This window comes from Miniopterus natalensis, chromosome 5 (genome assembly GCF_054644295.1).
Source record: "Miniopterus natalensis isolate mMinNat1 chromosome 5, mMinNat1.hap1, whole genome shotgun sequence".
NCBI lineage: Eukaryota > Metazoa > Chordata > Mammalia > Chiroptera > Miniopteridae > Miniopterus > Miniopterus natalensis.
In genome coordinates this window covers 49,443,160-49,465,121 of record NC_142085.1, presented here as the reverse complement: position 1 = coordinate 49,465,121, position 21,962 = coordinate 49,443,160, and the positions used below count along the sequence as shown (strand labels likewise).

The 21,962-nt window shown below is 37.1% G+C and overlaps 1 protein-coding gene across 2 annotated transcripts in view; it reads left to right on the top strand.

Annotated features, from left to right (window-relative positions):
- Positions 1 to 4,099: 4,099 nt before the first annotated feature.
- MMS22L (MMS22 like, DNA repair protein) overlaps positions 4,100 to 21,962 on the top strand; it is a 103,116-nt gene continuing 85,253 nt past the window's right edge. For both annotated transcript variants that reach the window (XR_015714577.1, XM_087817523.1), the window contains exons 1-9: positions 4,100 to 4,187; positions 4,766 to 4,950; positions 6,021 to 6,146; positions 7,580 to 7,629; positions 13,184 to 13,271; positions 13,367 to 13,544; positions 16,400 to 16,490; positions 18,546 to 18,676; positions 20,134 to 20,247. Coding sequence is in view for 1 of the 2 variants with exons in the window: in XM_087817523.1 (XP_087673649.1) it covers positions 4,781 to 4,950; positions 6,021 to 6,146; positions 7,580 to 7,629; positions 13,184 to 13,271; positions 13,367 to 13,544; positions 16,400 to 16,490; positions 18,546 to 18,676; positions 20,134 to 20,247 (948 nt within the window). In the remaining variant the exon portion in view is untranslated. The remainder of the gene's footprint in view (positions 4,188 to 4,765; positions 4,951 to 6,020; positions 6,147 to 7,579; positions 7,630 to 13,183; positions 13,272 to 13,366; positions 13,545 to 16,399; positions 16,491 to 18,545; positions 18,677 to 20,133; positions 20,248 to 21,962) is intronic.

The following is a 21,962-nucleotide window of genomic DNA, read 5'->3' as shown; positions in this document are numbered from 1 at the left end:
TTCATCTTTCTATTTGAGTATTTTTTAATTTCTCTCAGCAATATTTTGTAATCCTCAGCTTACATCTTGTGCATATCTTGTTAAATTTATCTCTAAATATTTTTGTCATTAAAATCGTATTTCTTTTTTATTACAATTTTAAATGTTCACTAGTTGTCTAGAAAAATACAATTTATTTTTGTATATTGACATTGAACCCATCCACCTTGCTGAATTTAGTATTAGTTCTCTAGTAACTGTTTTGGTAGATTTTTAAGGATTTTCTACATAAATGATTATACCACCTGAGAATGATAACAGTTTTACTTCTTCTTTTCTAATCTATATTACTTTTATTTCTTTCTCATACCATATTGGTTAGTTACCTCTAGTACAATGTTGACCAGAAGTAGAAATAGCAGATATCCTTCCCTAGTTCTCAATCTTGGGAAGAAAACATTCATTTTCATGATATTAATAGATTTGTCATAGTTGCTATTTATCAGGTTAGGAAAATTTTCTTCTGTTCCTAGTCTGCCAAGAGTTTTTTTCCTGAATAAAGGCTGACATTTTTTAAGTGATTTTTTTTCCCCTGCATATTGAGATGATAATGTGGTTTTTCTTTTTACAGTGTTTATATAATGAAATACCCTGATTGTACTTTGAAATTTGAACTAACCTTGTATTCCCAAGATGAACCTAATTTTCTTAGTATACATCATCCTTCGTATATATTGCTGTATTTTACTTGGTAAAATTTTTGCCTCTATGTTTGCATGTGATATTGGATTGCAATTTTCTTTTCTTGTCTTTGTCAAGTTTTGCTATCAGTTTAATGCCGAACACATTAGATGAGTGTCAAAGTATTCCATCGTCTTCTAATTTCTGGAAAATTTCATATAGATTTGTTGTTATACCTTTCTTAAATGTTGGGGAGAATTCAATAGTGAAACCATCTGGTCCTGGAGTTTTCTTGTAAGATGTGTGTGTGTGCGTGAGTTATGAGAAACAGAGGTTTTTAAACTAAAGATTAAAATTACTAAGATGGATATAGAGCTATTCAAGTTATCATTTTCTTCTTTGGCAGTTGTCTTTCAAGGAATTTGTCCATTTCATCTATTTTGTTGGCATAAAAATGTTCTTAATATCCTTATCATTTTAATGTCTGTAGAATCTATAGTGATGACATCTCTTAAACTCCTGATATTGGTAATTTGTTTCTCCCCTCTTTTTTTCTTGATCAGTCTGGATAGAAGGTTTTATCAATTATATTTTATTGATCTTTTCAAAGAACTAACTTTTGGTTTCATTTATTTCTCCTATTTTTCTTCTGCTTCATTCCAATTTAAGTCTAGTCTTTGTATTATTTCCTTCATTTTGCTTGCTTTGTTTTTATTTTGCTGTTTTTCCTAGTTTCTTTAGAAGTTTAAATGATTGAATTGAGCTCTTTTTTCTCTAATGTAAGCAGTTAATGTTATAAATTTTCATGTTTTCATTTTCATTTAATTCAAAATATTTTTAAATTTTCATTGTGACTTCTTGTTTGAATTAGAGTGTTACTTCATTTCCATATAGTTAGAGTTTTTTTCAGATACCTTTCTATTATTTATTTATTTATTTATTTATTTATTTATTTATTAAACATATCTTATTGATTTCAGGGAGAAGAAAGGAAGGGGGAGAGAGAGATAGAAACATCAATGATGAGAGAGTCATTGATCGGCTGCCTAGCCCGCAACCCGGGCATGTGCCCTGACCAGGAATCGAACCCGATCGCCTGGATCCAAGGTCGATGCTTAACCGCTGAGCCACGCCCCACCGGGCTATTATTTATTTCTAGTTTAATTCCATTGTGGTCACTCAATATACCTTGTTCAGTTTAATCCTTTTAAAGTTGATTAAATTTGTTTTACCATTCAGATTATGGTTTATTTTAGTGAATGTTTCTTGTGCACTTGTGAAGAGCGTATTCTGCTGCTGCTGGGCTGAGTACCTATAAATGCCAACTAGGTGAGTCGGTTGGCAGTGCTATTCAAGTCTTCTATATCTATACTAATTTTCTGTCTACTTGTTCCGTTAAATACAGACAGGAATTTAGAAGTCTCTAGCCACAGTTCTTAATTTGAGCATTTCTCCTATAACAGTACCGTTCACTTTACCTATGCTGAAGATGTTACTTGATTCGTACACAGTCAGCATCATGTCTTCTTGATAGAACTGACCCCTCTCTGCCGGATTCACCCTTTACCCTTCTTCAGCCTGGACTCTGGCCCAGGAGGCTGAACTTTATAGATTGTATCCTTGCTCTCTATTTTCAGTTTAATTTTGGCTGACGAGAAACACCAGGGGAACCCTGGAGTGCGCAGGGAGAGCGTTGGGCGCTTAACCCCTTCAGCTCCTCCCTCGGGTTGCGGTCGCGGCAGTTTCTCCAGGCCGGCACCGTCGGCAGCCGTCCGGCAGGTGGCGCCTGCAGCAGGTCTCCCAGGCCTCTGGCGGCCCCTCCTTCCCTTACGTCGTAGGCATACTGGTCATAATGATTTTCTTATTAGTTCTGGTTACTTCACCCTCGCTTATTGTTTCGGGGGGGAACCCCGTCCACATCTTTTTTCTTCTTTTTCTTTTTTTAAAAATATGTTTTTATTGATTTAAGAAAGAAAGGAAGGGAGAGGGAGAGAGAGCGAAACATGGGTGAGGGAGAAACATCAACACGGCCGGGCTGCCTCCTGCGCGCCCCCTCCTGGGATCCAGGCCGCAGCCGGGCGTGTGCTCGGACCCGGGTCCAGCCGGCGACCGCCGGGCGCGCCGCCGACGTCCGACCGCTGCACCCCGCAGGCGGGCGGCCCACACCTTCCACACGGCGCTCTCCTTAAGCACCCTCCAATCCCCTCTCCAGCGTGCCGTCTGTTACCTGCCGGGGGTTCCTGCTGATGGCAGGGGCCACAGTTCTTGCTTATTTACACAGAACCTACTCGGTTCTTTCCGCTGAACTCCCTGGTTCAACTAAGTCTATCGTTCAACATCAGGCACTTGGAAAATGAAAAAAATAGAAGGGTCTCTCTGGATGTTCTGAATGGAGGAAGAAGTATCCATGCCGATGCTGACCCAGTTCTCCCAAACTCAGTGCCAGGGCCCCGGTCTCACGCCTGGGCAGTTTCCTAGGCACTGTCGCCCGCCGTGCCTTGTGCTAGACTCCACAGGGCCCTAAACGAGCCGGGCTGCAGCGGCCCCACAACACCGGAGCCTCCTGGGGCATCGGCGGAGCTAGCGGAGCCCTCGCAGCAGCCAGAACAGGGGTCCTGTTGTTTCCCCCACATGACCCCATCTGTCAGAAAGTGTGCGGGGTTTGGTTTGAACGGAGGAAAGAGTGGCGACGGGCTGTTCCCTCTGCAGGAACTGAACGCGGACGAGCTGTGGCGGGCGCGGCGAGTCCTCCGACGACAGCAGCTCCTCGGAACGAGAAGCCGCCACGTGTTTCTCGACTCTGCAGACAGTGAGAGCTGAGCTGTTACCTCCGACTTAGACTGAAAGGTCTTCCGAGAAGTGGATTTTACGGAGCACTGAAAAGAACCCGCTGCGAACGGGCGATAGTTCCCGAGGGTCCAGGTTTAAACCACTTCAACTTGTCCGGATATGCTGCAAAAAAAGTAGAGGCACAGTTTTCACACTAGCGCTGCCATGCCCTGGCCCAGCCTCCTGATTGCCCTTGCCCGGCTCACAGGCCAGGAACCGCAGGCAGCCTCGACCTCGGGGAGGAGTCGGGGCGCCGCGGGGCTCCGCGCGGGAAGGAGCCGCCTCGGCCGCCCTGGGACAGAAGCTCTTTTCTCAAGCGCCACAGCGAGAGAACCCGCCGTCCACAGGCCCGGCTCTCCTCGGGACCTACCGCTTTTGTTGCTCAATGAGGCCCCGTCTTCGGACCCAATGCATCAATTAACACTAAAAACGGAAAAAAAAAAAAAAAGAGGCGGGGCGGGAAGGCGAAAAGCAGCTCCCACAGCTCCGCGGGAAGACTCTCGCGAGAACTCGGCAGCGCCCGCGGTTCCCGCGGAGACCTCACCGCCCACCTCCGGGGGCGGGCCCTGCCGTGGCCCCGCCCTTCCCGAGCGCGGGCGCGGCGTGGCGGGAATTTTACTGTTGGGATTTGCGCCCCTGGGACTCGGGCTGCAGCCCCGGCGGCCGCGGGCCCACCTCGGGACTGAACGTGTGAGCAGGTAGGACGAGCCGCCGAGACGCGGCGCCCGGGGGCGCGGGACGCTGCCTCCCCCGCCCTGGGCCCGCCGCGCCGGCCTCCTCCGCGTGAGCGCGGGGAGAGACTCGAGACACGCTCCGCCGCCGGGGCTGTGGGGTTGGCGCGGGGCCCCGGTCCCCGCCCGGGGTCTGCGAAGGGGCGTTCCCGCGGCCCTGCGGGGAAAGGGGCGCGGTGCGGCTTGAGAAGGTAGCCGGGGGCGCGGGACTGGCGGGCTCGGGAGGTGCCGCCGTCTTTGCCCCGCCAGCATTTCTGCCCTCTTCGCCCTGCCTCGGGCGGCCGCGGGCACCGACCTAGAGGGACTTGAAGGCCTTACTGCAGCCGGTCGCGGGTACACTCTGCCCAAGTTCTGTCGGCCTTGATCTTGGGGGGAGCCCGTAGGGCAGAGTTGTTGGGAATTTGTCTTCTCGGTGGTTCCGTTTGTGCGGGAGAGAGGGGAGCGTTTGGGGAACTTTGTGACGTCACCCGCCCCACCTCCCGGAATCTCATCACAACTTCTTTGGAGCCCTGATCGATGGTTGTAATGGACCCCAAACTTTTCAGGACATGAAGTGAACAATGGACGGCGGTTCCGCTGCGTCGGCCTTCCTGACCGACAGCCTGGAGCTGGAGCTGGGGACCGAGTGGTGCAGACCCCCCTGCTTCTCTTGCGCTTTTGAAAACAGAGGAGTTGGAGGAGCGAAACATTTTTCTGGGGACTCCTACCTTTCCAGCGGAGCCCTTAAGCGGTAGGTGAACAAACAAAAGAATGGAGACTTTGTTTTACCCTCATCAGATTTTTTCATTAGTTTGTTGGGAATGTTATTTAAGATTTCAGGCAACTAAACTTGATATTCAAGGCATGTTTTTGTAAATCACTTTAGTACATCAGACATGCAAACTAGTAGTTCTGTTGTTGGTTTCCTGGTTAAGAGCATAATTAAAAGGTTTTTGTATATGAAGGAGAACTGTCTTGCTGCCCGATGTTCTCTTACCTCACTCCTGCTGCCTAAGCTTTGTCATAGGGAGCTGAGTTCTAATTTAGCTTTTAAGTAAACTGAATCCTGAACTACCTGGTCTTTTTGAAATGTTGTTTCCTCCTAAAATATGAAATAATATTTTGGAGCTTCTTAGTAATTCTTAAGCAAGACATGCACAGTTTTTGTTGCCCCAGTTCCTTCTAAGTCTGTGTATCATTACATATACAAGTCATGTTTTTTAAAAACTTTCTAATAAGTGCACCACATTGTGTCAGTTCACAGGAATGTTATTCAAAGTTCTTGCCTTGGGCAGTTGTACACATATTGCTGTAAAACTGCTGTTACTGAAATATTTTGGGACTACCTTCCAAGGCAATTTCAGTCAGAAAGGAAAAACATTTTTATTGGTTTTATAGTTGTACTTTGTTTGAGATGTTAAAAGAGATTACTCACTTTGATTATGTTGTTCTCCAGACACTGCTCAGAATAACATTTAGCTGTTTTAAAAATTAAATGCCCCCTCACTGGATGAATTCTACATCTGAAAACCACTATTAAACACAGGCAAAAGTATGTTTCTTAGACTCCTTTTTGTCTTTTACACATAAGTTACATTGCTCTTTAGTTATACTTTTTCATCAGCGTACAGGACTGAATTTTTAATACAGTTCTAGCTTTGCCATTCTTATGTATACAGTATCAAGGCACAGCCTGACTTTACAATTTCATTGCTGGCACGTCATGTGGAATATGGGTTCCTAGAAGGTCAAAAAAAGGACATGCTATACTATGGGACTTAGTGTACTTTTCATGAGATTTAATCACAGTTCTCATTTCAGATTAATTTTGAGTCTTGATCCTTTACCAACTAATTTTGAAGAGGATACAGTGGAACTATTTGGCATTCAGTGGGTTACTGAAACGGCCTTAGTGAATTCGTCTAGAGCGCTCTTTCATTTATTCAGGTATGTTTGCTGTCTTTAATTTCCTTGGAGTGTAGATGCTTGTTCACTTTTGTAAGTTACCTTGCTGTGTGGTTTCTTATACTGATATTGACAAACACACCAGTAGAGTTATACATGTTGTTCCCTTGATTATCTTATCAATAGTAAAATTAAGCAGTAATGTTTTATGGAGTAATGGTTTGAGTGAGTTGTTTTTTAGTGAATGTATTTTTTTTCAGAATCTTTATTTGACATGTTGTATTCAAGACAAGTATTTAAGACTTTGAACTATATTATAGTTTTGGAAGAAAACCAAAATACTTCTATTGTTTAATAGTTATAGTTTTCCTGTGATTTTTAGAGAATGCACTCAGGCTTCCCAAATACATCTTTCAGACTGTGTAATTATTAGCAATATGATTGATTAACATGGTAAATTTCGACATTAAAAATTTTTAATGAAAATTTTCAAACATACACAAATGTAGAGAGAACAGTATAATGAACCTCCACATACCCTCCTTCACTTATAATAAACATCAAGGTTTTATCACATTTCCTTCATCTGTCCTTTCTCTTATTTTTGGCTTAAATATTTTTAAGCAAAATCTAGACATCATGTCATCATTAAATATTTCAGTATGAATTTCTTAAAATACAAACTTTTTTTCAAACATAAACTATCTCGTTATCACAATGAACACAGTTGTAATAACGTGTCATTTAAAACTTAGTCCATATTCAGATTTCAGATGATTTTGAAATTGGGTCAGTTATTGAGGGCAAATAATTACCAAAAAATAGATTAAGAATGTATATATGGTGCATGTAAGTGAAAAGGAAAAGGTGGAGGGATTTCTCCTCCCACCCTCATCCCATAAGACCTTGTGAAGAGACATCACTGTATGTGTGCCATGTTGTGTGTTTTATTGGGAGACCAGGCTGAGCGAGTCTCTAATTTTGAACATTATAGAATGAGTTGAGTCATTGCCTAGCACACGGGTCATGAATATGGGTCAATCTTTAAGGAGTTGAAAGGCAGGTAGGAAGACTGGCAAGAGCAGATTACTCTCAGGAATTAAGGTGGAATGTTATAACTTTTCCTGATAACTCTAGTCTACATTATTCCTTTTTGAACTCCTGTATAAATGTGTGATACAGTTTAACATTTCATTACATAACTGTTAACCTAGGGTATTTTATATAAGTATCTTAAACTCCTTGAAGATTTAAACAGTATTTCGTTGATAGTGACATCTATGACATTTGATAGACTTTTTGAGATATTTGCAGCTTTTAATATATTATTTTTGGAAGGTCAGACAAAGGCCTGTTTATCTTTTCTCAAAGTCTTCACTACCTGAAGCTGACCCTATAATAAACATGTAGTATTAGAAATATTATCTATGTACTTATATTCTGAGATTAATTCTCACTTTACATTTTTAAATTAGGCAACAACTATATAACTTGGAAACCTTATTACAGGCCAGCTGTGATTTTGGTAAGTTGTGTTTAAAGGGGAATTATAGTGAATTGCATGTGGGTTTTATGATGCGTAGGTGGGATATCATAATACCATGGAGGAAGTATTACGTCAGAAAAAGTATGACGTTTTTTCTGAACACTAAATACAATTTTGTTGTAGCTGAGATTTACAGTATTTTTCAAATCTTTTTTTTTTATAATTTTTTTTTTGTTATTGGGGGAACGGGGGACGTGGGGGACGTGGAACGTAGGGAACGTCGGGGCTATTTTTCAAATCTGTAAGTAAAATTGATTTAAGGTTAAATATCTCTGAAGTGAATTAGTAACAAGCTTTGCAGGTGTGGAGTGGGATGGAGAACTCATAAGAGAAATAGTACCAGACCTTATGCTGTCTTCTTGCTCTTCTTTTCTGCTTTTTGTTTTTGTTTGTCTGTTTTTGACATTTAATAGAAGACTGATATGGGGGGTTTGGTATAGTTAAGGTAGCGAAACTAATTGAAGGGCAGTGTTTTAGTGCATGCCAGCTACTTCTTCCTGGCAGTTTCGGTGCAGTATGTATTTAGAACCCTGCTCTGGTCAGCCTGGGTTCCGCTCCTAGCTAATTGTGGGTCTGACACCAGGTAATAGTTCTCACCTCCTTGATTGCTTGTGAGAATTAAATGACAGTGCAGGTTAAGTGCTTAACCTAATATCTTATTAGTGATGCTTAGCAATTAAAGATTACCTGGAACACACCTATGGTCAAAGAAATGTTTAGTGGCTTACTAGTACAAGGGGAAAATCCACATCATGAGGAACAGTTGAGGCCTCTCAGTAAGGAGGAGTAGGGAGGGCGTTGTGATAGGGTTTCGGCTTGTGCCAGCTGATTTTGGGTAGAGGTTAAGGGGACTAGGACTTTGTTCTGGATTGGATGCTGTTAAGAAGCAGTGGAAGTTTAATGATTGTGTTAATTTTTATATAGAAGGTGAGACAAATAAAGGGAGTCTAGGGAGGGTTCTCATTAGTAAAGAAGCAATAATCATGTTAGCTGGAAGAGGAGGGTTTCTGTTTTTGTATTTTGTTTAAATGTGATTATATAATGCCTTGTTTCTGATTTCAGGGAGGGTTTGTTATTGTCTTATTTCACCATAATCCTGGGGTGGCCCTGTGTGATTATTATTTTTTTTACTTTATTAAAGTATAGTTGACACACAATATTGCATTTGTTTCAGGTATACAATATAATGATTTGATATTTATATACCTTACAAAGTAATCACCATGATAAGTCTAGTAATCATCTGTCACCACACAAAGGTATTATGATATTATTGACTCTGTTCCTTTGGCTGTATGTTACATCCTTGTGACTTATGTATTTTATAGCTGGACATTTGTACCTCTTAACCCCCGTCACCTTTTTTACCCATCCCCCTCTCCCTTCCCTTTGGCAACCATCAGTTTAGTTTCATTATCTGTGAGTCTGTTTCTGTTTTGCTTTTTATATTACACAAATAAGTGAAATAACTGGTATTTCACTTAGCATACCATCCTCTAGATCCATCCATGTTGTCACAAATGGCAAGATTTTATTCTTTTTTTATGGTTGAGTGATATTCCTGTGTGCGTGTGTGTATCTGTGTATGTGTATGTATATAATCACATCTCTCTTCACTCATCTATTGATGGCCACCTAGGTTGCTTGCATATCTTGGCTATTGTAAATAATGCTGCAGTGAATATAAGGGTGCATCTATCTTTTCAAATTAGTGTTTTCATTTTGTTTAGATAAATACCCAGAAGTGGAATTGCTGTGTTGTATGGTAGTTCTATTTTAATTTTTAAAGGAACCTTCATACTGTTTTCCACAGTGGCTGCACTAAATTACATTCCCATCAACAGTGCACAGGGTTCCCTTTTCTCCACATCCTTGCCAACACTTGTTATTTTTCACATTTTGATAAGAGCCATTCTGACAAGTATGAGGTGATATCTCATGCGATTAGATTATTTTTAATATTTTATGAAAACTTGTTAATTTCAGCGAGGAGTACCTGGCCTAGCCGTTTGCTGTCACCTGTTAGGGCTCTTTTATTGGTTTTGTTTTCTTTGCATATGCTCAGTAAGCATTGAGTAGTAGTATTTCATTACCCTCTGAGTCCCTGCTTCAGCTAAGGTGCTGGGTAAGGTGCAGACACATCAAAGTGGAAAGTATGCTGCTGAAGAGCTTGCAGTTGAGTGGGACGTAGACATGCACACATAGGTCAGCATGGTAAATGGAGAAGTGGTGGTAGAAGCACGTACAAGCTGCTGTGGCAGCCAAGGGCTTCATTTGCTTATATGCTCATCACCCAGTGATGCCAGATCTGAGCCTTCCAGGATGAGGAGAGATTAGCTGGACAGGAGATTTTGGGAAAGTTTAGGGGACAGGAAGAGTTCCAGGTCGAAACAACTGTATTGATACAGACTTTGAAGTATGAAGAAATGTGAAAGTTCAGGGAGCAGGAAGTAATTATGTATGGTTGGATTAGAGTGTGTGTGAGAGTGATGAATCTGGAAGGGACGGAATCACAGTTGTCTTTGTAAACCATTCCAGAGAATCAGAATTATATTTTGAAACCCTGCGGAGCCAGTAAGAGATTATAGCGGGCACAGCAAGAACACTTGACTATATAGAGAGACTTAGTTTGAGGAAGGCATTTATTATATAAGATTATTCCTTGAAAAACACTTATTGAGCTAAAATAGTACAATGGACTATTTGTTGAAATGGTTATTTGTTATACTGACATTTTGGTGTTTTTGGTTTCTTAAAAAACTTTTAGTGATAGATTTGTTGGATAGGTTAGCAGTATTGATTATTCCAAATGAGGCCATTGCTGTCATGCAGCTGTATCAGGGCTTTGTTGTTAGACCCATGTAGCTAGTCTTGGCCCTCAGCCCTCCCTGGAAACCCCTTGAGTAGGGACACCTCCTGAGGTGTATTGGTTCTTGTTCTGTTCGTTATGCTACCTGGATGGCTTTCCAATGAGGCGGAATAACATACGAAGTAATGTATGTTTTACTGAAGCCTGTTCTTAAATATAGCTGTCAGTGTTATTCCTTTTTCAGATACTATATTTTTTTCTATGGACATTTCATGTGGATTTTTTTTATATCTTCTTTTTCTGTCCACATACTTTCCCCCCCCCCCCATCCGTTTTGAACATAAAGCGTCTACGTATAACTGCTCTTTTCAACTTTGTTGACTGCAAGTTCTTTCATCATCATTTCTTGGTCTGTTTGTATTGATTGATTTTTCTCCTAGTTCCGGGTTATCGTTTTCTGGTTCTTTGAAAATCTAGTAATTTTTTATTGTGTGATTGACACTGTAGATTTTACATTGCTGCTTTCTGGATTTTCTTATATTTCTCTAACATGTTAAATTTTGTCTGGCTTGCTGTTGAATACTTGTAATCCACTGGATTTTTTAAATCTTGTTTTAAATTTTGCTAGGACTTTAAAAAAGTAGCCTTTGGTCTAATGTTATTTTAGCTCTAATAAGGCTTCTGAGGATTCTTTTTGGTGTATTATGATTTTTTTATAAAATTTCTGGTGGGAACTGGAACTGTTCCCTAGCCTGTGAAAGCTTTGTAGGGAATTGTTTTCTGAAGTTCTCACCTGGTCTTGGGTTATTTTTCTCGGGCTTGAACAGATCAGTATTCAGCCAAAGATTTAGTGGGGACCCTCGGTATATTTCCAGAGCTTTTTTTTTTTTTATGGAGCTTTTTTTCTTCTTTGGTACTTTTGTCCTGTAAATTTAGACCTTTATCTCCTCAGCTCAGTGATTTTGGCTCTGTTTGGGCTCTCTCCCGGTGCTGCAGCCTGGTAATTGTTTTTTGGTGGGAAGTTTGTGCAGTCTTAGGACTTACCTTCTCTCTGGGATAGCAGTCTTGCATTGCCTTGTTTCTGGTGCCTGAAAACTTTTTTTTAATGTTGATTTTCTGGTTTTCTAGTTTAAAACATCTGATTCCTTTTACTCCATCTTGACTGAATGCAGAAGTTCACAGCAGTTTTTTTAAGGGAGTACTTCCTTTATGGGCTGAGAATTGTGAAACTGAGGGATGATAGGACTTTTGTAGGTGAAATATAATTAAGCTATAAAAGTGCACTATACTGTTTAATATGTAGGTATTTGCATAACATCTTTTCCTGTTGGTTTTGCCAAAGCACTGGCCATGTTTGCTCATTTAAGTTCGAATTTAGAAAAAAGTTTTGCTTTATGTTTAATATGGATCAGAATTTGTTGTCTTTAATTCTCATCATGGTTTTTTATGCTTTTGTTTAGCGATTGCCTCTTACTCATTTTTCTTATAGTGATTGTCAGTGTTTTGCACATGGTAACGTTCCAGGTAATTTTTGCTGATGTAAGTGTTGAAGTGAGGGGAAGATGGCATGGTTTGAAGTTGGGAGAAAGACAGACAATATTAATATATCATTCTGGGCCTTATAAATCATTATAAGGAGTTTTGATTTCACTTCATTCTAAATACAGTAGATAGCTTTTCATGGGTTTTGATTTTGGAGGAACGGGAATTGATATATATTTAAAGCATATTTTGTACTTAGATTATAGAGGGGCAAAAAGGATAAGGGAAGACCTATTAGGAGACCTGTTCAGTAATTCAAGAGATTATAGGGAAATGAAAAGTTTAAACATAATTTTGGTCATAATAGGACTCTGGTGGGTTAAATATGAGTTTTAAGGAAATGGAAGAAGCAAGAATAACATATAGGCAACTGTTGGCACCAGTTGTAATGAGTGGAGAAAACATAGGCATGAACAGATTTTGGGAGAAATCGAGGATGTATTATTTGCAGTGTATGAGCAATCCAAGTAAAGATGACAGGCAGTGCCCGGCCGGGTGTGGCTCAGCGGTTGATCATCGATCTAGGATCCAGGCGATCAGGGTTCAATTCTCGGTCAGGGCACATGCCCAGGTTGCGGGCTTGATCAGTGACTCTCTCATCATTGATGTTTCTATCTCTCTCTCTCCCTCTCCTTTCCTCTCTCTGAAATCAATAAAGATATATTAAAAAAAGAAAAAAAAGATGACAGGCAGTTTGACATGCAAGGTCTGGAGTGCAAAGGGGAGGTCTGGGATAGAGGTAATCGTTTTCAAGTTGCTATCATTTTGAAATAAAGACACTGATAACTGATCATTATTGCAGGAAGAGATGTACAGAGAGAAGAGAACTCAGGTCTTATTCCTGAGGAGACCCCATACTAGTAGTAGGATAGAGGAGTAGGAGCCAGTAAAAGAGAGGTAGGAGAAAGGACACATGAGGAAGAATACACCAGGGTAGTATATGGCGTCAGTGAAGCCAAGTGTAGCCAGTGCTACTGCGAGGGCAAGTTACTTGAGGACAGGTAGTATCCATTGATTGGACAACATGAGTTTCATTGGTGACCTTAATAACAGATTTTGGGGGCAGTGCAAGAAGTATATAGATATCAGTGGAAAAAATTAAAAGATAAATTGCTGCTTTTATTTCACTACTCACTGATTAATTATTTAAGCTATGATTAACATTATATGTTTTTATTTCAGGGAGGATATCGACCCTGCACTCCAAAGCAGGCAATATTAGGCAGCAATGCGTAACATTTCTTCATTATGTTAAAGTTTTCATCTTCAGGTAGGACGCCAGTTAAGTATTTTGATTACTGCATGAATTTCTGAGTACATATTCATCCAGACTTTGGTTGTTTATTGTATCTAATTGTTTTGTAGGTTCCTGACAGTACAGAATGCTCAGAATCATGCTCCTGTTCATCCCTATGAGGTTCTGGAGGCTCAGCTTCCCTCACTGCTGGTTGATGAGCTTCATGGATTACTCTTATATATTGGACACCTATGTGAACTTCCCAGCATTAATCGGGGAGCATTTATGAATCAAAATCAGATTGAGGTTTGACTTGTTTCATTTAATTTTTAAATTACCAGTTTTTCTCCCTACAAATAGTATTTATTCAAGAATGAAGGAAATCAGTCAGGAGGACAGCTCTAGACCAGACTACCTGAGTTGAAATTCTGTCTCCTCCTCTTATTAATTATGTCTCTGGGCAAGTAATACCTCTTGCCTCAGTCTCCACATCTATATAATTCGTATAGCTTTCCAGAGTTCTTAGGAGAATTAAATAAATGAAAATGAATAAAGCACTTAAAACAGTATACACTAAATCTGATAACTTCTCTATTCTAATTTATAACAGTGCAAATGTTTAAAAGTTTCAAATAAAATCAAATAACCTTTATTTTCTAAAAATATGTGTCATCTTTGCTTACTTTTTTTTTTTTTTTTTTTAAGATTTTTTCATTGATTTTTTAGAGAGAGGAAGGGAGAAGGAGAAAAAGAGAGGAATATCGATGTGAGAGTGAAACATCGACCAGCTGCCTCCTGCATGCCCCCTACTTGGGGATCAAGCCCACAACTCCAGGCATGTGCCCTGACCAGGAATCACCTGCAGCTGAATTGAACCAGCAGCCTTTTGGTGCATGGGCTAATGCAACCAACTGAGCCATACCGGCCAGGGCTCCTTTTTTATTATAATAAAATTCAAAAAGATTACCTTATAAAAGTTACACTTTCAAAAGCACTTCATTTTGCCTATTCTGACTTTTGAGACTTTTTCAGAATATGATTAAGATTGTTTTGACTGCCCTGGCTGGGTGGCTCTGTTGGTTGGAGTATCATCTCATACACCAAAAGGTTGTGGGTTCAATTCCTGGTCAGGTTACATACCCAAGTTGCGGGTTCAGTCCCTGGTTGGGAGGCAACTGATTCATGTTTCTCTCTCTCTCTCTTTCCCCTCCCTTTCCTCTCTTTCTAAAATCAATAAAAATATCCTTGGGTGAAGATTTAAAAAAAGATTGTTTTGACTGATGACCTTTTGCTCCCCTACCTTTTATTGTTCCATCTGAAGTTTTTTGCTTTTGTTTTTTAATTTGTCTTGTTAGCGTAACCCAGCTTATGGTTATAATTAACAAATTCTCCATAGGATAATGTGAGTTTAACTGGATGACAATTATACTTTCCCATGAATTCCCTGAACTCTTAACCTCTTCCATTCTATTTGACTTTACCAATTTTAATAACATTTAGTTTTTAGGAACATGTCTTTGTCAAAATGTTCAACTAAGTGTTTGTATATTTCTGTGAAATTGAACAACAACAACAAAAATTGACTATGGGAGATCAATATATCTAATAAAGCAAATAGAGTTCCAACTGAATTCACAGATTTATGTTTATAGAAAGCAAGTAGATAATTGCTTTTAATTGTGTCATTTAATAAAAATTAATAGATGTGGAGGAGGGATATTTTTCCTTCATTTTAGCCTCTAAATTCAAATTATTTTTCTGGATATTCATCAAGTGGTTAAGAAAATAATAACTTATCTAGGAGCAGAAATAAAGAATGTGTGTAAGGGTCCTCAAACTAGGTTTTGCCCTTCATAGGTTTTTTAATTAGGCAGACTTGAAAAGATAGGTTATTTGAAGATTTGAAGACTGAATTCTTAAAGCAGAGGAATGTAGTCTTCAATACATAAACAAAATCATACACTAAAATTCTTTTCTAAAACAACAGCGAAAACATCTTACAAAATAAAAGCATCTTTCAAGATTTTATATTTCCTATATTTTACCAATCTTATATATGAAAAGTATTAATTTAATTGGTATTTTCAATTGAGCATGTCTTTTATTTGTTTTGGAACTTAGTTTATTGGAAATATTTGGGTATTATGCATTACAAATATTTTCATTTATCTTTTTCAGCATTTAAGCTGACTTACTAGATAGATTGGACTTTTAAATAGTTATATTTGTCAGTGTTTTTCTTTTGTGTCATCTCTATGTTGATGTTAAAAATGTATTTGTTTTTTACATTTACCTCTTTAAATCTCTTTCTTAAAAATAATGCTCTGAGGTATGAAATCTAACTTTAGTTTCTTGCAAATAAGTTAATAATTCTGTCCTATTGAGTGACTCATGCTTTTCCCACTGATTTGGATATCATGTTTATCCAGTTCTCTTATCCCTATTTTTGCTGTTTTTTATTATCTATTCCTGAGCCAGTACTAATTTATTAGTGTAGCATTTTATTTTGTTTGCATATTTGATATGGCAAGTTCCTTCTGCAGCATTCTTTCTGGGTGTCTTAATAGAACATGTGTATAGTTTTTATTTTTATAGTGATACTAAATGTTGACTGGAAGAAGGTTATTGATAGTTAAGAGCACTGGCTTTTCAGCCAGAATTAGGTTTGAATCCTGATGCATGAATTGAGAGGTAATTTCTTTGCTTCTTTAAGTTTCTTAAAGGGCATGACAATAGTATTAACATGATAGTTTCAAGTTCTTGTTAAAATTCTTTATAGGAGTTCCTGGATATGTATTACATTTAGAAACATTTCCTAACTAAAGTCTAAAAGTCATGCAGATAAGTGTTTTTAAAAAAATTCTTTTACTGCCTTGTAGATGTAGTAGAATCAAAGGTTGGTTGAAGGGACCTTTACTATACATGCAGTTAGACCTAAGGTGGGTCTGTTCTAAGTCTTTAGATGAAAATATATCCTGTCCTGCTTTTAAAATCTCTAGTGAAAGACTCTTCTGATGAACAAGACAAAGGTTTTCCCTGAGCTTAGTGGTAGGTTAACTGATCCTTTGTCATGGTGCTTATGGAGGAGTGTTGTGATATATTATCAAATACCTTGTAAAGTGTTATGAATTCTCAGTCACAGTTGATAATATCATTCACAGCTTTTCCCTCCATCGTGGCATTTATTACATCTCCACTTGGATATTCATTGGCTGGTGCTAGAAATTCTTCAGATACTTGGTGAAAAATTGAGTAAGTTTATAGATTTCTGATTTATGACCTTTTTCTAATCTAAACTTTTATTGTTTTTCTAAAATTATAGAAGTAATAAAAGTGTTTTCTGTTTTTTTTAAATCAAATAGTAATCTAAGTAAAGTGTGAAACTCTTACTCCTTTTTTCCAGAGATAACTACTGGAAACAGCTTGATCTGTTTATCTTTCCATATTTTATATTAGAATGCATATATAGAAACTCATAGGTGGGATTTTTGCTTTGATTTCTAACCACAAGTGCTGCTGTTATATTTTTCTGTGTGGTTTTTTTAGAGATTTGTTCATGTTCATGCCTATGGTTTTACTTTATTCATTTAAGGGATGTATGTAAAGGTCTGTCATAATTTATTTAGCCAGGTTTTTTTTTTTTTTTAATATTTCAGTTATTTCCCTCTTTTCATGTTAGAAATAATAATATCCTGATCATCCTTATGTATATATATGTCTTTCAATAGTTGTACAAGTTATGCTGTGGAATAGATTCTTAGAATTGGAGTAACATGTTGCAGTTTTAATATTGTATATGCTCTCTGTTGCTGTAGAGTAAATTTCCCCAATTTGTAAACACTAACTATGAGCATGCCTTTGCCTCATACTATTGCCAGTAGTGGATATTAACAGTTATTTTTTGCCAACTGATATGTGAAAAATGATGATAAATCTCTATTTTTGCAATTTCTTGGTTGCCAGTAAAGTTGGACATTGTCACATAACTTTATTGCCTCTTTATATTTTTTTTTATTAATTAGTTTATAATCTTTTGCAAATTTTTCTTTTTTTTTTTTTAATTAGTAGAAGTTCATTACAGATAGTAATCTTTTATTTTGTATGTTGCCTATTATTTCTTGGTCTTGCTCTTTCGCATCTTTAGGTTCTATTTTAAGTTGACCAATATTCTGGAAATATTTAGTTGTAAAATAAATTATTATTTAAGTTATAAGGACATTTATTACCTCAATGCCTGCTTTTTAAATTAATTAATAAATACAAAGATACATATATGTCTCTATGTGTGTATACTTACATGCATACATGCACGCAGACATGCAGAGCTGTACACAAATACATAATTTTTTCTCCCCTGTGGACTCTTTTTTAAAAAAAATATTTTCTTTTTTTTAAAAATATATCTTTATTGATTTTAGAGAGGAAAGGAGAGGGAGAGAGAGAGAGATAGAAACATCAATGATGAGAGAGTCATTGATCGGCTGCCTAGCCTGCAACACAGGCATGTGCCCTGACCGGGAATCAAACCCCGATCGCCTGGATCCTAGGTTGATGCTCAACCGCTGAGCCACGCCCGGCCGGGCAAAAAAAAAAAATATTTTCTTAGAGCAACACTCACTCAGGTGGATTACTCTGATATAGGCACAAATTTTGGTATCTGTTACCTTTTTTTGCTATACTTCATGCAAAAAAACAATTGCACATGGCTAGTTTATCATTGTTTGTTGAAAGAATGTTTTATTTATTTTTATTTTTTAAAATATATCTTTATTGATTTCAGCAAGAGGACAGGAGAGGGAGAGAGAGAGAAACATCAATGATGAGAGAGTCATTGAACGACTGCTCCTGCACATCCCCAACTGGGGATCGAGCCTGCAACCTGGGCATGTGCCCTGACTGGGAATCAAACCCCAATCACTTGGATCCTAGGTTGACGCTCAACTGCTGAGCCACGCCCAGCAGGGCAAGAATAATGTTTTAAAGGCTTTATTGGTTAGAAATATGGGTGAAGAATTTCTAGTGTTTACCCTCTTATTTTTTTCTCTTAAATGATCTTGTTTGGTTTCTTTACAAAGATGGCCACATTTAAAAAAGAGAAATCTACTGAATGGTAATTGAAAGGATTGAAACTTTCTTTAGGTGATGTTTATCAGTGTTCATATAAGAAAGGAGTTGTAAAATGTAACTTCTATTTGCAAAAATTTGCTTTTAAGTGCATAATTTACAGTTTTGTTATAAGTTAATTTAAAGGTTTACAGTCACTTTCCTCTTTACTGTAGTTTTAAATAAAATTTATTACATTTTTAGAACAAGTTGTATATAGTCAGCAGTTTTTTAATCTGGCTGGTGACAATTTAACCAATGTCAGCCTATTTGAAGAGCACTGTGAAAATCTCCTTGGTGATTTAATAAGGCTGTCACTCAACAGATATGACAAGGTAATGCTTTAAGAGTTTATTTGTATTTTTGATATTTAATGGCAATAGTTAGTACTTAATCCATGTGGTTTAAGTTTATAAGAATGTAATCTAAATTCTTGTTAATTCTTCCCATTTTGTATTTACTATTATCTGGGAGTTGAATAGGAAAAGAAGTTGGTTTAAACATTTAAAAGAGGCTGGAATTAGTTTTAGACCTGCTATTTTTTTAAAGCTTTTTCATCTTGTCAAAAATAAATAAATAAAAACAATGTTTATGATAATGACTGGAAATTTAACTTCAGTTTAAATAGGAGAGGCCAGCCCTTTAATAATCTAGTGAAATAATGAAAGAGATGAGTAATTAACTAAAGTTTGTCGATAAACTTAAAAGGTAGTTTTAGTTCACAAATTTTAAGGGTAGTTCACTTGTTTTCATAAAAGTTCTAGCATCATGGTGGAAATTACTTGTTTTAACTAAATTGTATTTATATATAGTGTTGAATGCAGACAGATTTAAAGGTGTTTGAGTACACATTCATTTTCAAGTAATGGAAATTTATAGATTATCATTACTTATTTCTGATTACAAGCATAAACCTTACTAATGAAAAATCAGGATTTATAATTTTTTAAAATGTAGATTGTTTTATGTATTATCAGTATCTTTTTAATCTATATGTTTATAATTAATAGGAGCAGATTAATCAGATATGATATAGTAATGCCTTAAAGTTACCTTTTACAATGTATTGTGTTAGATATGTATATGTAATGTATGTGAAATAATGTATAATGAATTTCAGAAGTTTAGCTATACTTGTAAGTATAGACAATATTCTCTGCATTATTTAAGGCCATCGAGGATACATTTGTTATAAAAATGGTAAAGTTGTTTAACCTTTATATAGCTCTAATAATTGTGTTTATTCTGACTTGCAAACATTTTTAGTCTCCTTAACAGTGAATCAAAAATTATTTTCTAATTTTTTTACTACATGTCTTTTTAGTGTGGCTGATGGATTAGATCAAAATTAGGAATCCATGTGGCTGTGGCGAAATGTAGCACACCCCGTTTTTGTAAATAGAACTTTACTGGAACTCAGCCCCATCCTTTTTTTACTTATTGTCAATGGCTGATGTTACACAACAGTGCCAGAGTTGAGTAGATATGCAAAGACCGTATCATGGATAAAGCCTCAAGTATTTATTATCTAGTTCCTTACAGAATGTTTGCTGACCATTGGACTAGATAATTAAAGAAGAGAGTTTTTGTTAAAAGTTGAAAATAAAATTTATTCTGTGCTGTTGGTTTTACAATGGGGGATTTTAAAAGTTCATGAAATGGCACATTTTTATAAAGAATTTTATGTAATTAAGTATAAATTTTAAGTCATCTAGATCATTCTTCTAAAATATTTGGGATGATGTGTAGCATGTAAAATTCTAAAGTAACTCATTTGCATTCTTTTCTACAGGTTAGGCCTTCTGAAGCATTAACGAGTCACCATTGCCTGTGTCCATGCATTAAAGAATTATGGGTTCTACTCATTCATCTTCTAGACCACAGAAGTAAATGGACTCTATCGGAAGTAAGTTGTAAAGTGGATGTATTAGTTATTGTTACTAATTATGCAGTGGTTTTGGCCAAAAAAAGTCTTACAGCATTCCTCCTTTATAGGACAACCACCAACAACAAACAGAGCGTTAACTGAGTACTAAATACCTGCTACATTTTAAATCCTAAATTGGTAATATGAAACATGTAAGAGAATTATAAAATTGGACTTATTTTCTCAAGTTTTCTTTTTTTGTTATGTCAAGAATCAGGCTAAAATATTTAATATCCTTTAGTAATTCAAGAAACATTTTAGTTAGGAAATGTGACAGATATAGATTTGAAAAGAAATAAAACAGGTTTCTGTTAATCAATTTTTCAGTATTATTTCAAGGAGGGATGAAGAAAAGCGCAAAGAGGAAGATAGGAAATTTTCTTTGACCTCATTTTGAGCCAAGTCTTCATAATGGGGCTTTATTTAATTTCAAGTGTTATGGATTAGGAGAAAAAGAGAAATATCCATAGACAGAAGTAAGTATAAATAATTCGTTATGAAATGATACTTAAAATGGTTTATGTTATATGAAAAAGTACTTTTGATAACTTATGGGATTTTTAATTTCCCACCTTTCCACAATTTGGGGTTTGGGTGCTGCTATCTCATTTTAATAATGACTGTATTTTTGCAGGTTTACAAGTACTTTATTTATTTATTTACTTATTATTTTTTTAATCCTCACCTGAGGATATGCTTATTGATTTTTAGAGAGGAGAAGGGAAAGAGAGAGACAGAGAGAGAGAAGAAAACAAATATCAATGTGAGAGAGAACATCAATTGGTTGCCTCCCATACGTGCCCTGACTGGGGATTGAACCCACAGACTTTTGGGATGAAGCTCCACTCAACTGAGTCACACCGGCCAGTGTGCACTGTATTTATTTTGAGTTATTTTAGCAGTAAATTTACTAAATTAAATATAACTAAAATAAAGTAAGTTTCCTAAGTATGAGTTTCTTGTATTTTCACTTATTATTAAGTAAGAAAATTTTTTCCTGGCATTTTGGTTTTTCAGTACAGTTCGGCGTTCTAAGAGATTTGTATATTACAAAGTTTCAGCAACTTTTTTCCCTTTGATGTTTTATTTCATTGACATGGTAAAAATCAATTTTCTCTTTTTCTGCAAAGCTTATCTTTATTAGTTAAGAATTTTATAATTTTTAGAAATGTTCTTATTTTATAAATTTTAGACTTGAAAGTGTAAACCACATATAGTTAGTGTAGGCATATTTATACTTGTTGCCATTAGACTTTTTCTAGATTTTAAACAGAAAACTAGGCATAATTTAAAATATTAATTATAGAAACCTGCATAGTAATATATATTGTTTAACCTAAATGATTTGTATGCTCTTCATTTTATGTAGTAACCAGATTTACTTGTCTTAAAATAATAAATACTATTTTGTTTTTAAAATAGTATTAAAATGAGTTATATTATTCTCAGAGTTCAAGGCCACTTTATTTGAAAGTCAAATTAGGAGTTTATATTCTTGATAGTAAGACAGTTTGACCTTCCTGCTTAAAAAAGTAATCTGATCTAATTGTGCTGGGTATTATGTAAGAAGCATTTTAAGTGTGTCAGTGAGCTTGTAGAAAGTAAGAAACACTGAGGCCAAATACTAAATATAGGTGGGAACTCAAGTCAGCTGAACACTGAAGCTGCCTTATCAATTTAGAGGCAGTTGCTGA